Genomic DNA, 17,312 nt, shown 5'->3' on the forward strand with positions numbered 1-17,312 from the left:
CTATCACCCGAGATCTCGTCTGGAAGCCCGGACTTTCGGTAATATAGAGGCATGATGTCCCAAGCATTCTTTTGCCTGGCTATTTGTCGGATTGGTCCAAAACTTATCATAATTTGATCCATGACATGGGATCACCTAATATCCATGACCCGAGCCTCCCCAGGGTATCACCACTCTCTCTTTAAATAGTCGGGCTAAAGTCTCTCTTACTGTCTCGATCACTCTCTCGTTCCCGGTCATGGAAAATTTTTGTCATTCCACATTCTCAAGCGAGTAGGACTGATGTTATGATGACGTGTGCCCTAAAATTTTAACGGCCCAAAAACGCTTCGAATTCCGAGAAAGTGAACACTCTGGGACGCTTCAAATTCGGAACATGTCCTTTCATATATCCGCACAATTTCCAAGATGCATCTTGACCGTCCTTCTACTTTTAGATAAACGATGTAGATCCATTACCTCTATTAATATAAATCAAACCACTTTCTTCATTTCTCACTTTTTCGCTGTCGCTTTCCCCACAGACGACGTCAATGATGTGATCGGGTAAAAATAGGTGCAAGATGTGTGGACAATTTCACCGGATGAGGTTATAAAAATGATGAGGGATGAGAGCACTGCGAGATGTGTCCAAACCAGATATTTTTCTCCCGAGAAAAGTTGGTGATGACCTACAAATACGAAGATAACCACGTGAATGGAAGTCGGAGAAATGTCCGACGTAGGCACTCCGATGCTAAAGTCAGCAGGTGAATGAAAAAAACTAATATAGCAAAGAGAATAGTGTATAAGTGATGTATATTCTAGAGAATAAATGATATGGGCCAGATATATACCAATGAATACCTTAATATTTAAACAAACCTGATATTTATAGAAAGAAAGTCAATGATAACCTTGTTTTCAGTGTTCACTTACTAATTATGGCAAGATGATGATTTATACCCTGCTTTTCTGACATGTCAAACTGTCCTTTTCGCCTTGTTAAATCCATGCGATTTTGTCAGTGATGATTACCAAAATAAGATATCTCATACTGGAGCACTCGAGTGAGGCGCTACTATCGAGGTAACACGGGTAGAAAGTCATCACCTGAGAACTCGTCTGGAAGCCCGAGCTTTTGGTAACCCAGGTATATGATGTCTCGAGTATTATTTTGTCCAGCTATTTGTCTGATTGGCTTAAAACTTATCATAACCTGATACATGTCCCGGGATCACCTCATACCCATAACTCGGGCCTCCCTGGGTATCACCAAGCACAAAGAGGACTGAGACATTTGCACTGCCGAACCATCTTTATTGCGAAACTCTCTCTCATTCTTTCGATCAAGCATAACCAGGGAGTACGAAGGCTACAACGTAGTGGAATCAGAACTGAAGAGAGAGAGTGGAGGATAAAGTGAGAAACTCGAGAGGGGAAAGACAGCAACTGTTCTTTTTATTCAGGAATCGAGCTGCTGTTCTTTTTCCTTATTATTATCTTACTTTTACTTGCCAAATCGATATTTTGGTTTTGTTTCTCATATGAAAATAATTTGTTTTAAATTCCATTTTCAATCTAGAAAGATAATGAAAAAAATATTTAAGAGGTTTATAAAGTTAGAATAAATAAATATTCCCAATAAAAAAGAATAAATAAATATTTTAAAAACATTTGTACCTGTTGGAATATATTTTAAGATTTTGTTCCAACCATTTTTATAAAAATTATTATCAAATCGAGTAATGTAATCAAAATGCTTGTCGTGTTTACTTATTTTATTTATGATTATGATGGGAAATGAAGAGGTGTATTGATTATTAATTAATATATATTCAGAACAGAAAAATACATGATTTCATTAAATCCAAAGGCTATTGCATTTCAAATTATATAAGTGTTGAAAATATGAAAAATATTTGTGTTGAAAATTATAATGTTGAATGTTGAAAATTAGGTAAAATTAAGTGTTGAATATTGAAAATTAGTGTGTGATGATGTATGTAATGATGAAATTGTTTTTGGATTGTTTTCCAAAGAAATCCTATAAATAGGTCTCCATTTGTAAAGATTTGATACAATTGAGTAGAGAGAAAAATATTATAAAGTGTGTAGTTTGGTAAATTTTGAGGATTTGAGATTTTTACTTTTTACAATAAATTTTTACTTTTTCACAACACGTTATCAGCACGAAACTCTAAAAGTCCTTCATACTTTTCCAAGCTCCAAACAGAAGAAAAAGGTAACAAAAGTAATAATATTTATTTTACTGTTATTTATTTATTGTATATATAATATAATGTTATTATATAATAAAAATTAGAAATAATAAAAATAATTTTTTTCAAAAACTTGTTATAAATCCTGGGAGGATGTTAAGACGACATCCCACACTCCCGGTAAGGGATACGACAAGTATAAAAACCTATAAGGTTTTTAAACAAAATAACTTATGACACATCATTATAATAATATGATATGATATACATAATTATTTAAACATAACTAATATTATATACATCATATTATTACCATAAAATTATACAAATACATACCTTTATTTTTTGTACACCAACGGTCATAAACGGTAACAAAACGGCTAGTTTTTGCCCTATAAATATGATCTCACAAACACATTCAATCACTCCAACTTTCTCTTATTCTCTAAAAATTATTCTTCATCAAATTTTTCGAAGAAAAAAGAAGATGGCTTTCTCAAGGTTATTTTTAATTATTTTGGTTATCATACTCACGAGTCTTTTATTTATCGGAGAATATCCTCATCATGTGTTTTCTTTATTTTTACAAATGTTTGTACTTGTTGTTTATCCATTACTTTGTATTGCAATATTCATTAACTAATAAAATGCATCGTAATTTTTTTAGTACCATCATGTCAAATTTGACAAAGCTCGAATTTGTTGCGCTCGACATCACGGAAAAAAATTATATGTCATGGACTCTCGATGTAGAAATGTATCTTGAGTCATTGGGTCTAAGCGAGACCATTAAAGAAAATGGGATATCTTCATCACAAGAAAAAGCAAAAGCTATAATATTTTTGCGTCGACATCTCGATGAAGGTTTAAAATGTGAATATCTCATCGAAAAAGATCTCATGGCTCTGTGGAAAGGATTGAAAGAAAGATTTGAACATATAAGGGAAGTTATACTTCCGACCGCCCGTGATGAATGGAATATGTTAAGATTCCAAGATTTTAAGAAAGTCAGTGATTATAATTTAGCGATATATCGAATAATCTCGCAGCTAAAATTTTGTGGACATGAGGTTACAGAATCGGAAATGCTTGAAAAACATTTTCCACGTTTCACGCATCAAATATAACTTTACAACAACAATATAGAATGCGTGGATTTGCAAGATATTCTGAACTCATTGCCTGTCTTCTTGTGGCGGAAAAGAACAACGAGCTATTAATGAGAAATCATCAGTCCCGACCCATTGGATCAACAGCATTTCCAGAAGTAAATGCTGTGAGTAAAAATGAATTTAAACCTGGAAACCAAAATCAAATCCAGAGACAAGGTTTTGGTCGAGGTTGAGGTCGAGGTCGTGGTCGTGGACGTGGACGTGGAAGTGGTCGTGGTCGTGGTCGCGGCCGTGGTTTTGAAAACAATCGAGATAGTTATTATTATAACTCATCTCAAAAGGGCGTCACGAACCACCCACAGAAAAGGCATCATGAGAACATGAGTGTTAATGAAAATCACTCGAAAAGATTTGAAAGTTCTTGTTTCAGATGCGGCACTCCAGGACATTGGTCTCGTATTTGTCGAGCCCCTGAGCACCTTTGCAAGCTCTATAAAGAATCGATAAAGGGGAAAGAAAAAGAGACCAACTTCACTGAACGCAGTGACCGTTTGAGTGATTCAACTCATTTTGATGCTGCTGATTTTATGAATGATTTCTCTGGAAATGATCAATATGTTGGTGGGATAGAAATGAACAATATTGATGCTACAGATTTTCTCAATGATTTCTCTGAAAATGAACAATATAATGGTAGAATATAAATATACAATAATTTATTTTTTATGTATTCATATAATAATGTTTTATTGTACAATTATGATATGTGTTATATTTACATATGTATTGTCAGTAATTTTATTTCATTGCATATTTTTTTTGAAGTTCAAATATGGAAATGCTATGAGCAAAGCTGAAGTTTGCATACCCGATAGTGGTACAACGCACACTATCCTTCGAGATAAAAGATATTTCTTGGAACTAAAACCAACAAAAACAACGGTGAATACAATATCAGGTCCTGTAGACTTGATTAAAGGATGTGGTAAAAAACAATTTTTGTTACCTAATGGTACAAAATTTTTGATCAATGATGCTTTATATTCACCACAATCGAAAAGAAATTTGTTGAGTTTTAATGATATATATTCTCATGGTTATGATACTCAAACAATGAATGAAGGGAATGAGAAGTATATGTGTCTTATCACATATAAATCAGGAAAGAAATATGTGATTGAAAAACTACCAATGCTCCCTACTGGATTGCATTATACACATATAAGTCTCATTGAATCAAACATGGTAGTTGATAATTCTTCAATATTAACCAATTGACATGATCGATTAGGACATCCTGGTTCAACAATGATGCGAAGAATTATAGAAAATACACATGGTCATCCGCTGAAAGACCAGAAGATCTTTCAGAATAATAAGTTTTAATGTAAAGCATGTTCTCTTGGAAAACTTATTATAAGACCATCACCAGCCAAAATCCAAACTGAATCATCAATGTTTCTTGAACGTATTCAGGGTGATATTTGTGGACCAATCCATCCACCATGTGGACCATTCAGATACTTTATGATATTGATTGATACCTCCAGCAGATGGTCGCATGTATGTTTATTGTCAATTCGAAATGTTGCATTTGCAAGATTACTTGCTCAAATAATAAAATTGAGGAATCAATTTCCCGATTATACAATCAAGAAAATTAGACTTGATAATGCTGGTGAATTTACTTCCCAAACTTTCAATGATTATTGTATGTCTATGGGAATCATTGTTGAGCATCATGTTGCTCATGTACATACACAGAATGGATTGGCTGAATCATTGATTAAACGTCTGCAAATGATTGCTAGACCAATGATTATGAAAACAAAGCTTCCTATTTCTATATGGGGACATGCAATTTTACACGCTGCTTCATTAATTCGCATCAGACCAAGTGCATATCATAAATACTCCTCATTGCAGCTTGCATTTGGTAAAGAACCAGACATTTCTCATCTGAGAATTTTTGGATGTATGGTGTATGTGCCTATTGCACCACCGCAACGAAAGAAAATGAGACCTCAAAGAAAGGTTGGAATTTATATCGGTTATGATAGTCCATCAATCATTCGATATCTTGAACCTCAGACAGGCGACGTGTTCAGATCACGTTTTGCTGATTGTCATTTTAATGAAGAAATCTTCCCAATGTTAGTTGGAGAACAGAAACATACCGAAAAAGAAATTACATGGTATGTATCATCGTTGTTACATCTGGATCCAAGAACAAAACAATGTGAAAAAGATGTACAACAAATTGTGCACTTGCAAAGAATAGCAAATCAAATACCATATGCATTTGCAGACACAAAAGGGGTAACTAAATCATATATACATGCTGCAAATGCCCCTGCTCGAATTGAAATTCCGAAGAAACAAATTGAAGATACTCATAATGTCATTAAACGCCTGAAGCGTGGAAAGCCAGTCGGTTCCAAGGATAAAAATCATCGAAAAAGAAAATGCATAGAGAAACACGATGATCACAAAATAAAGAATGATGTTCCTGAAGAAACACATGATGATCACAAAATAGAGAATTGTATTCTTGAAGAAACACATGATGATGAAAATGTTCTATCAGAACCACAAACTGACGAGAATCATGAAATTTCTATCAATTATATTAATACTGGAAAAATATGGAACCGAAAATATATAAAAGAAATTGATGATATATTTTCTTATAATGTGGCAATCAACATCATAAATGATAATGAAGATCATGAACCAAAATCTTTTGGTGAATGTAAAAATCGGCAGGATTGGATAAAATGGAAAGAAGCCACCCAGGTTGAATTGGATTCGCTAAATAAACGTAATGTTTTTGGACCTATAGTCCTTACACCTGAAGGTGTAAAACCTGTTGGATACAAATGAGTTTTTATTCGAAAGCGAAATGAGAAAAATGAAATAGTGAGATATAAAGCTCGACTTGTTGCACAAGGTTTTTCTCAAAGGCCTGGAATTGATTATGAAGAAACGTATTCTCCCGTGATGGATGCAATTACGTTTCGGTATTTGATTAGCTTGGCGGAATCTGAAAATTTAGAAATGCGTCTTATGGATGTTGTTACAGCTTACTTATATGGATCACTTGATAGTAATATATATATATATATGAAAATCTCTGAAGGATTTAAGATGTCTGAAGCACAAAGTTCAAAACCCAGAGAATGTTATTCTGTGAAATTACAAAGATCATTATATGGGTTAAAGCAATCCGGTCGAATGTGGTATAATCGACTAAGTGATCACTTGATGAAAAAGGGATATGTAAATAATTCAATATGCCCTTGTGTGTTCATTGAGAAAACATCCGGATGCGTAATTATTGCTGTATATGTTGATGATTTAAACATCATTGGAACGAATAAGGAAATTCAAGAAGTTGTGTCATACTTGAAGGAAGAATTTGAAATGAAGGATCTTGGAAAAACCAAGTATTGTCTGGGTTTACAAATTGAACAAAAAGAATGTGGAATGTTTGTTCACCAGACAAATTATACAGAAAAGATCCTTAAACGTTTTAGTATGGATAAATCAAATCCTTTAAGTACTCCAATGGTTGTTAGATCATTAAACATAGAAAAGGATCCATTCCGACCATGTGAAGAAGATGAAGATATTCTTGGTCCAGAAGTACCATATCTAAGTGCTATCGGTGCCCTTATGTATCTTACAAATTGTACAAGGCCTGATATATCTTTTGCCGTAAATTTGTTGGCAAGATTTAACACATATCCAACAAAGAGACACTGGAACGGAATTAAACATATATTCCGTTATCTACGAGGAACGACAGACTTGGGACTTTTGTATTCAAAATATGCTAATCCAAGTATAATTGGTTATGCCGATGCTGGATACTTATCTGATCCACACAAGGCACGTTCCCAAACTGGATATGTATTTACTCGTGGAGGCACTGCAATTTCTTGGCGTTCACAGAAACAAACGCTTGTAACAACTTCATCAAATCATGCCGAGATTATTGCACTACATGAAGCAAGCCGTGAATGTGTGTGGTTAAAATCAATGAGCCAACATATCCAAATCTCATGTGGATTATCATTCGACGAGAAGCCTGTGATACTATATGAAGATAATGCTGCATGTGTTGCTCAAATGAAAGAGGGATACATAAAAAGCGATAGAACTAAACATATTACTCCTAAGTTCTTCGCATTCACTAAGGAGCTAGAGAAGAATAAATGTATTGATGTTCGTCACATTCAATCAAGTGAAAACTCATCAGATCTCTTCACAAAGGCACTTCCTACGTCAATATTCAGAAAGCACATATATAATATTGGGATGCGTAATCTACGAAATTTGTGAAGAATTGTTCGTGTCAACATGAGGGGGAGTTTACGTGACTGCACTCTTTTTTCCTTACTATGGTTTTTATCCCAATGGGTTTTTCCTAGTAAGGTTTTTAACGAGGCAGCACAAAATCACGTAATGAAGACATCATCGTATCATGATCATCATCACAAGGGGGAGTGTTGAAAATATGAAAAATATTTGTGTTGAAAATTATAATGTTGAATGTTGAAAATTAGGTAAAATTAGGTGTTGGATATTGAAAATTAGTGTGTGATGATGTATGTAATGATGAAATTGTTTTTGAATTGTTTTCCAAAGAAATCCTATAAATAGGTCTGCATTTGTAAAAATTTGATTACAATTGAGTAGAGAGAAAAATATTATAAAGTGTCTAGTTTGGTAAAATTTGAGAGTTTGATATTTTTACTTTTTAAATTTTTACTTTTTCACAACAATAAGAAATAAAATTTTGGGTGAAAATAGACTTGAGAACTATGAAATTATTTTATTTATTGTTCTCTGTTCTCTGCACAATTACAGGACTTACCTAGCCATATATTTATAGTAATCAATGTTTAATCCTACCAGAGTTCTATTTTAACTCCTATATATATATATATATATATATATATATAAAAGTTGCTAGACATCCAACAAACAGTCCACCGCAGCAGAAGTAATTTCCGACTTGAGTTGAGTTAATTTGCTAAAATAGAAAATAACTAGCTAGATGATTGTTGTTCGTGTCTCAACACTTGATCCAATCCCATTTCAAATTATAAATGTGAGAGCAAGATATAATAGTTTTGGATGGATGAATCTTAAAATGAGAATATTTAAAAACCCTTTCCTGGTATAATCGGGACTTAATTGTAAGCCATTAACACTTTATTTTTATGTGATTTGAATATACTTAGTTCTTCGCCAACTGCGAAGATAATATTCAACCTCTACATGGCCTCTATTTGCTCACAACGCTCTCATCTTCAGCTTCCAATGCCGAGACGGGATGCGCACGGTACAAACCAGTGGAAGTCACGAATTTCACCTTATCATCGGATGGGGATCCGATAACTATCTCGCAAATCGCCATTGGGAGCAGCCGCCCTTTCGTCTTAACTCCCGTGAGCTTTTTCATGTGACGCGGCTTCACGAAAACCGTGATTTCGACATCGTAGAGAATGGTATGCCCAATTTTCTTGAACTTGTGTTCTGTTTTATTCTTCTGTTTCAACCACATGAATCCAGTGCTTCGGTTGAAACCGAACTCGGTAATATCTTTCAATCGCAATAAGCAGGCCAGCAATGAGAATTCCTCTAGGACCTCGGCAATTTTCTCTTTGCAGACTGCCTCTCCGTGGAAAATCTGAGCTCCTTCACTCTGGGATTCGATCAATTCGTTAGCTCTTGCCATTTTTTTTTCCTTCAAAATCTGAAGAGGATAGGTGGGTGGTGTTGTAAGGGGGGAGCTCGATTTTTATCTAGGAGTAATAGATGAGTTGCTTTCAATCAAGCGTCGTCCAAGCTAAAACATAGATATTTAATGCCTTAGTAACACGTATAAATCGTAGGAGAGCCAAGACGATAGACATATGTATAAGCTCTTAATATCGTTTTTATTGGTGTACCGAGGGCTAGCAGTAGCAACCCTATGGTTAGGGTGAGCTTTAGTCCCACATATTTTTATTTTTTTCAGTCTCGTGATAAAAAAAAAGTTGAACCCTCACAAATCAAGTATCATTCTCATCTCTTAGTTGTGTTTTTTTTGTAGTAAGTTCGACTTTGAAGTAGAATTCTAAAATTATGTTGAATATTTAATTGTGATAATATTGACTTTAAAATATACTGCTTTAGTAAGTAAAATTTAAATTTATTTAATTCAAATTTTATATTACATTTTTTAAATAAAACTTGATTTTTTGTTAAAAGCATTCTAAAGTTTGGTTAATTCGGTTACGATCGAAATAAATGATTTTTTCGGTTTGGTTCGTTTGGTTCTTGTAATAAATTTTGGTTGGTTCATTTTCTCGAAAAAAGTTTGATTAACTTGATTTTGTTCAATTAAACTGAATGCTCACCTCTGTTAATATTGTCTAACACGAGACGGAGCCAGCCACATATATTTTAAAATCCTGACTGCACCCGCGGGTGTAACCTTATACAAAGATCGGAATTGATTATAATATAGTGGTCGAATAGAAAAATTAAAAGGATAATTATTATTTTTGTTCATGTAAATTAAATTTTTTCAATTTTTAGTCTCGTTAACAATAATTTGAATTTTTATTCATGTAAGTTACGAGACTAGAAATGCAAATTCACTATTAACATGATACAAAATGAAGAAAAAAATGTAAATTATAATATTAAAAATGTAAATTCTGCGTTAACATGACTAAAAATGAAACATGCAAGTTACATAATTAAAAATACAAATTCATTATTTATATGACCAAAATGAAAAAAAAATAGAAATTATAGAAAAAATGTAATTTTTTTCAAATTAAAAGATAATACATATATGAACAATGAATCATTATTTAGTGATGCTAGCTAGCTAGCTAGGTAGGTATTACCAAACCCCGCTCCACAATATCTCATACCATTTTATATTTCGAAATGGTAGAGGTTTAATTTTTTTTAGGGGAATTGCAATTTTAGTCTTATATACTTGTTCTTTGATGATTTTGGTCATTTATCATGTTATCAAAGTTAAGTTTTATGTATTTTCGAATATTGTCAATTTGAATTCTTTTTATTTGAATTGTTGATGTGACACTACAAATATCAGCGGTGCATGCATATGTGTCGTATCAGGTCACATAAGTAAAAAGAATAAAACTAATAATGAAATTTGATAATATAGAAGACCAAAATCACATAAAAATAAACCTATCATAAAAAAATGTAATTTTTCAATTATTTTAATTATAAATCTGGTCTGTAGTAACATAGGACGGAGACATACATGATATATCTCGTGCTAATTAAAGATGCATGGCAGGTTCAAGCAATATATAGAGTGATGTTAGGTGGGAAGGATTATAGTCATTATACATTTATACTCCATTAATTTTGCTTTAATTTCTAAATTAAACGTTTTGCAAAAATAATACATTAATCTGAATACGACTCACCACTATATACTACTTGCGACAAACTTTTTAAAAGAGCTTCGTCGTTATTAAATTTTGAGAAGGATTTTTAAAAACCGTCGACTAGTTTTTTTTAAACCATCCTTGTTTAGCAATATGAAAATTACAAAATTATAATTAGTGACATATTTGAACGTTAAAAACCCGCTGTTAATTCTAGTGTTTTCTTTTAATTTATTGTATATGTATCACATATATCTAGTTTAAATTATTATTTATTTTATTATCGTTGCAGGTATTGGTTTAATGCTGTTACGTGTACATTGTCACACACTGCTTTTTAAAAAATTATATAGTTTCACCAACAATTTTTGTCTTGCTTAAAAATTAATTTTAACGAATTTTTTTTGAATTTATTTTTTATTATTATTTGTTGTCCAGTTTTACAAGATTCATGTTGAGAGTTGTTTATATGAGAGATTTTCAGTTTTTGAATAATATTTATTATATTAGTTTAATATTTTTCCCAACTTTTTTTTTTCTGTACTTGACCTATCAAGTTGAGTTATTTGAAAACAATAAATTTTAATTTGATGAGAAATATTATAATCTCTTAGTAAATACATGCAATAGAGTCATAGACTAAATAGAGTGTTGCTTGAAGTGAATATAACAACCATAACACATCAAATTGGGTGGAAGAAATATGAAATTTCACTTCATTTCAAATTGAGAGTCTTCTAACATATATTAAAAAATATAAATTCAAGTATGTAATTGCATTTCTAATTAACTTGCTTCATAATTAATTACATCCTTAGATCTGGCTCACTTCATATTCATTTGAACACCATCTTGACTAGGTTTGGAGTCAGGTTGGGACCCGTCCCACAACCCTCATATCCAATCTCCGTCTCGATAAAAATTGGGAGTTTTTTTTCCCTCCGACCCCATACTTGACTTTTTTAAAAAAAATATTTTAACACCTACATTTCAGTAGCCAAATATAGGAAAATCAACGCTACAACTCAACAAAACGGCAAGTACCCCGAACACTTGTGGTGATCAAACCAACATATTTATTTCATCAATCCGAAAATGAAATGAATTGCGAAGTGATAGTGATTTCATAGTCATTTCTGAATTTAAATTCAACTATTTTTATTTGATCAAAAGTAGATTGCTCAATGTACCATATAAACTCTCATATTCAAAGCTTCAAAGTAAATAGAAACTGAAACACATAGACATTGAGCAATCAAAAAGGTATGTGAATCGCAAAACCATCGGCTTCCACCGAAACAATTTATTGGTTAATCTAAGAAATTTAAAACAAAAGTTAACATATCAAGTCAATGTTTCCTTAAACCATCACATCAATGAGCTATTATTCTACCACGAGGTTTTTGGAGTTTACGCTTGAAGATTATGTGTTACTTTGTCATGTGCACGAGGATACCTACAGATAAAAATATCATATAAATATACTATATACCAAGATTCAAATTTACAAATGAAAAAACTAAAGTAAGATTTACTCAATTAATGAGAAGCTAGAAATACATCTACTACATAAAATCTTAAATATATATCCAATACCAACTTACCTAGTACATCTTACTAAGCCACATTCCTCTCTATGAACATCAATAACTAATAAATAATTGCACTTCTATTAAAAACATCTTCATTTCCAAAAAAGTAATTTATATTTTGATTTATAAAAGAATGTGACAAAAATCAAACTACCCATAAAAATTATTAAACAAGTTAAATATTGACTTATTTATGATCAATTCTTCGCAATCCTTATGAAAGTTGAATTTGTCTTATGTGCTCCTTGTATAAGTTAATTTCTTTACATCTAAGCCAATCACTAATACACACTAGTACGTCCACCATTTTGGGATGTAATGATGTCTTAAATGGATCCACAACTCGCCTCCCATGGCTAAAAGCATTCTCATTAGCAATAATAGATGAACGGATTGAAAAATATATCCTTGACAATCTTAGAAAATAATGGAAATGCCGTTGTATTCTCTTTCCACCATTCCAAAATATCGAAGATTGAGCTCAATTTCATAAAAAGATCCGAGAAGTACTAGTCCACTTCATTGGTTATTTCTGGTTGATTTTGAGTTTTTCTTGCTTGATTTATTTTCATACGGTAATTCGTTGTGACGGGATCATTCTTATACATTTCTATCAAATCTTTATCTACATCGCCATCGTCAATCCCTTTAATATGATCCAAAGTAGAATTCTTTTTATATGCATGATACAACTCCATTAGACAAATCTTTGAATCGTCGAAAAAGAATTGCATGCCTTTACTAGCATCCAATTTCATATCTCCTAAATGGATTCCAATCATTTAAAGTTTATAACGAGATCTAGAATATGACATAGGAAAACAAGATTGTTCACCTTCTCAAGATCACTCTATTACTTCTTCAACTTACTCTCCATTCTCATAGCAATTTCTCGCAGTGAAGGATCAATAGTGATCAAGTATTGTCTCGTCAATGATTGTCTTCAATGAAACAATTTCCTCCCAAATCAAGGGCAATGCTAGAACTAAGTTGCAATGTAATATTATGAAACATCTTGAGAAAAATCACAAAGACTTGTGCCTTCTCCCAATCATTTTTCATAAGAAACCGCATTGTCTTTTTCTTTTATGAACCATCTACCTCTTGAAAGTATTCAACAAATAGCACATTCTTTGTCATCATAGCCAAAAACTTTCTTAAACTTTTATGCTGACAAAAAACATTGTATAAGTAGAATTCTTCCTCGTAGGCACACCCATTGTCACAGTTGACATCACCCAAATTACTTATAAGTTTGCCTACATCTATTATCTGGCCAAAATACATTCTTTAATCGACCCTACAAGATATATAATCTTAATTAAACGCTAAAATCCAATTCGAATCAATGCTTCCAAGGTTGTTCTTAAGATAAATTAATTCTTCATTATTTCACAAATTTAAACAAGGTCGGTTCAATCAAGAGTCTAGGCAACCCATCTAAATCAAAACCCAACATTCAAAAACAATTAAAACATTGGTTATTGAGTGATTATCATCTCAAAATTAATCCAGCTCTAGAGCATAAATCTATTGAATCGAAACAACAAATTGGAAGAAAAACTAACCTTAATTTATGCTAATAAAGATGTCAAACAAAGAGAGAAGTAATAGGCGGTCGTCTCGATCAGCAATGGAATATTTCTCTGTTCTCGAAATTTTTATCCTTCGTCTTTACAGCAGATGGGTTTGTCAATTTATATTAATTTTTTAAATATATAATAGTAGCGTGTAACTCTCAATTTTCCATTTCAGAATTCATGTCATCCCATCCCACCCCACTTATCATGTTAATCGGCATTCAAACGCTGTAATACATATTTTTCAAAAAGAAAAAAGAAAGACGAGACCTCAAAAAATCTAAAATTTCCTTATTCTTGAAATCCAAAACATGATCAAGCAAACAGCAATATCGAACTAAAGAAGAAGAAAAAGTAACGAATTCCATTGGTTCTTCGATTTCATAAGCTACTACTAGTAGTCTTTAGGATCCTATTCAAACGCCGAGGCTGGAAAAGACCTGGAAATCCCAGTGCTGGTGGCGAACGTAATTTTCCCGGAACTTGGTTCCTCAATCGAAATATCAGCAATGGTGACCCACATCAGCAGCTCCTTGCTCTTGACACCTGTCAGCCTCATCAGCCGACGGTCATCCACGAACGCCGTAATCTCGGTGTCGTACCACACGCAACGCTGGATCTCACGGAACACGTGTGTCTTGCTTTTCTTCTGCTTCAGCCACATGAATCCCGACGACTCGTCGTGGCCGACTTCGACGATGCTGTCCAAGGGGAGCAGGCCTTTGGGTAGGTTGATTTTTTCAAGCAGCTCCACGGATTTCTGCTTGCACATCGATTCGCCGGTGTATACCACGGCATTTTCTCGGAGACATGAGATCTGCATATGCTGCGACGACATTTTCAATCATTCTGCATGGAGAAATTAAATGTGGGCGAACCTTAAATCCAGCTTTTAAACCCATTGGTTTTTTTTTTTTTTTTTAATCGTAAGCCCAAATGCATAGCCCATGCTTTACAAAAAAATACCACGAAAACAGAAGTTCGGGTTTTAATAATGTTTTTGATGTAAAATGACAAAACAAAGATATTTACGCACATGAAATCCATATGGTTTGGGTCCGCTGGATGTTGAAAATTAAAGAGCTAGCGGATGCATCCAAAGCAACAGGTTTATTTTGTATTCGATGAAGAGGACAAATTAACGATACCAACTCATCATCCAAATTTTATGAACAGAGATGATTTAATCAAGCACTTGAATATGTTCACTGACAAATTAAAGAAAAAATAAAGAGAGGAGGATTGTACATCCCAATTTTGAATCTAGCTAGCGATGCTTCAAAACAAATAAATGCCTAGATAGCCGAAGGCCACAATAATCCATGTTGAATTGGGCCTAATCAATTTACAATGAACATGTTTATTTTGGGTAATCCAATATTTTTTTTTAAAAAACAGTAAATTGATATTATGTGGATGGTGAGTCTATTATCATATATGTGAGAAAGAGCCTCTATATTGAATCTGGCTGTCACGCGTAAATTATATATGATCTGTCATTATAAACTTTGGATAAATGAATAATATTATAAAATGTAATTAATATAAAATTTTGAGATTTTAGTTGATGATGCTAATATACTATTTTTTTAGTTTAAGTATATATATATATATTTTTTTTTAAAAAAACGTGTAATAGGATGGATATAAGTTTAGATTCAGGTATGATTCCTTGCATCAGCAGGTGGTCGTTGGTCAATTTATTCTGTTAAAATATGTGTATTTTATAAAATTAGTATCAATACAATTAATTAAAGGCAATTAGGAACACTGAGGAAGACATCAAAGAAACGGAGATTCTCATTCCTTACTAGTACTTGCAGGAGGTGTCGGAAGTTATACCTTTCACTTGTAATAATTAAGGTTTTATTAATGAATTGTTGCACTAAAAACCAAATTAAAAGAGCAAATATGCACCAAAATTGGTACGCACGATGTTGTGACTAAGTCATTGTACTTGCTAAACGTGTGTGTGTGTGTGTTCGCATGTACCTTGAATTTATCATACCCCGTTGACCTTTTTCCCCAAAAAAATTCTAATAAGCCTCTTAAAAGATCAGATTTATTTATTGATTTGATACATTGCTTGACTATCTCTGTTCGCCTGTAAAATTAATTTAAAAAAAATTGAACAAGTTCATATCTATTTTTGCCGGCATTATCGTGAATAGAGTCCATTAAGCAATTGATTCTATCTCGGGACATGTTTTGCCTCATGCGAGCTAGGCCGCCGCCCCTGATAATAATAACTTTGATTTTCGAGCACACGGAAACGATGGTCGAAAGTCCAAGCTTGAAAATAAAATAATCCAACGAACGCCATTTCTCTGGTTTCCAATTGGACATTGACTTGTAGAGGTGTAATGGGCAACAACGAGTTAAAACCCAAGCCGACCACAAACTAAATTTATTCTCGAATGCATTGTTTTGGGACAAATAAAACCTTATTCAACTTCACGTGCAGCTTTTTTTAATTATTTGACTCGTTTAATTATATACGTCATTATAAGATTCTGTCAACCAATTTGGGATTCATAACAGTTTTATTTTTTTAATTAACCACAATCACCAATCGGAAATTTCTACTGAAAAATATATATATCAATTGTAAATAAATAAAAAAAAAAGTAATAAACCAGGAGCTTTAAACTTTGTACATCAAAGAAAAAAAATAGTTTGTTAATTCGAATTAGACATCTACCTTTTACTATGTTCTTTAGTAAATACAGGAAGTACATACATACATACATACATATATATATATATATACATATATATATATATATATATTTGTTGAAAATTCAACAAAAGTCTCACGTTGAAAATACAAAAGAACAAGAAAATCACGAATTAATAAGATGAAATGTTATTTTCATTAGTATTATATTTTTGGGCAAAGTCCAAAAGCAAATCCATGAGTGTTTAGGCACAAAGTGAACAATATCAAATCATTGTGAAGATATATATGTTTCATTGCACAACAAATTGTATCAGGACCATAGTATAGATCTAGTTATTTGGGTGGAATCTTCGGATACTTCATAAACAAAAGAGGTGAGTGCTCCCAATAAATGCGAGATGAACTTTCGAGACAAGCGGTGCTCAAATTATTTCAGGTGATCAGGCATGTGTTGCCAATGCAGTGTAGAGGAGCTAGTAACCTCGAGGATGGACGAATGCGATTGAGAGGATGTCCAGACCATGAAGAATGGTGGTCCTTTGTTTGAAGGAAGGATTGTCAAGAACTTAACCAAAATCTCACATGAAAGTATGCAAAAAGATCATGAGTTACTACGATGTAATGATATCTCCATTGGTACGAGGTTTTTTTGATAGAGTCCAAAAATAAATCATTTAGGGCTTAAACTCAAAGTGAACAATATCATATAATTGTGGA

The 17,312-nt window shown here is 32.8% G+C and overlaps 2 protein-coding genes across 2 annotated transcripts; both read right to left on the minus strand.

Annotated features, from left to right (window-relative positions):
* Positions 1 to 8,606: 8,606 nt before the first annotated feature.
* Positions 8,607 to 9,059, minus strand: LOC142526185 (uncharacterized). Its single transcript, XM_075630435.1, has one exon. The coding sequence runs from the start codon at positions 9,057 to 9,059 to the stop codon at positions 8,607 to 8,609; it is 453 nt and encodes a 150-aa protein (XP_075486550.1).
* A 5,268-nt stretch (positions 9,060 to 14,327) lies between these two features.
* On the minus strand, positions 14,328 to 14,753 carry LOC142526186 (uncharacterized). The gene has a single exon (XM_075630436.1). The coding sequence runs from the start codon at positions 14,751 to 14,753 to the stop codon at positions 14,328 to 14,330; it is 426 nt and encodes a 141-aa protein (XP_075486551.1).
* Positions 14,754 to 17,312: the final 2,559 nt, after the last annotated feature.

This window comes from Primulina tabacum, chromosome 15 (genome assembly GCF_025594145.1).
Source record: "Primulina tabacum isolate GXHZ01 chromosome 15, ASM2559414v2, whole genome shotgun sequence".
Taxonomy (NCBI): Eukaryota; Viridiplantae; Streptophyta; class Magnoliopsida; order Lamiales; family Gesneriaceae; genus Primulina; species Primulina tabacum.

Excerpts from the sequence above, each read along its gene's own strand:
- LOC142526185 (XM_075630435.1), bottom strand. The coding sequence starts at position 9,059 with ATGGCAAGAGCTAACGAATTGATCGAATCCCAGAGTGAAGGAGCTCAG.
- LOC142526186 (XM_075630436.1), bottom strand. The coding sequence starts at position 14,753 with ATGTCGTCGCAGCATATGCAGATCTCATGTCTCCGAGAAAATGCCGTG.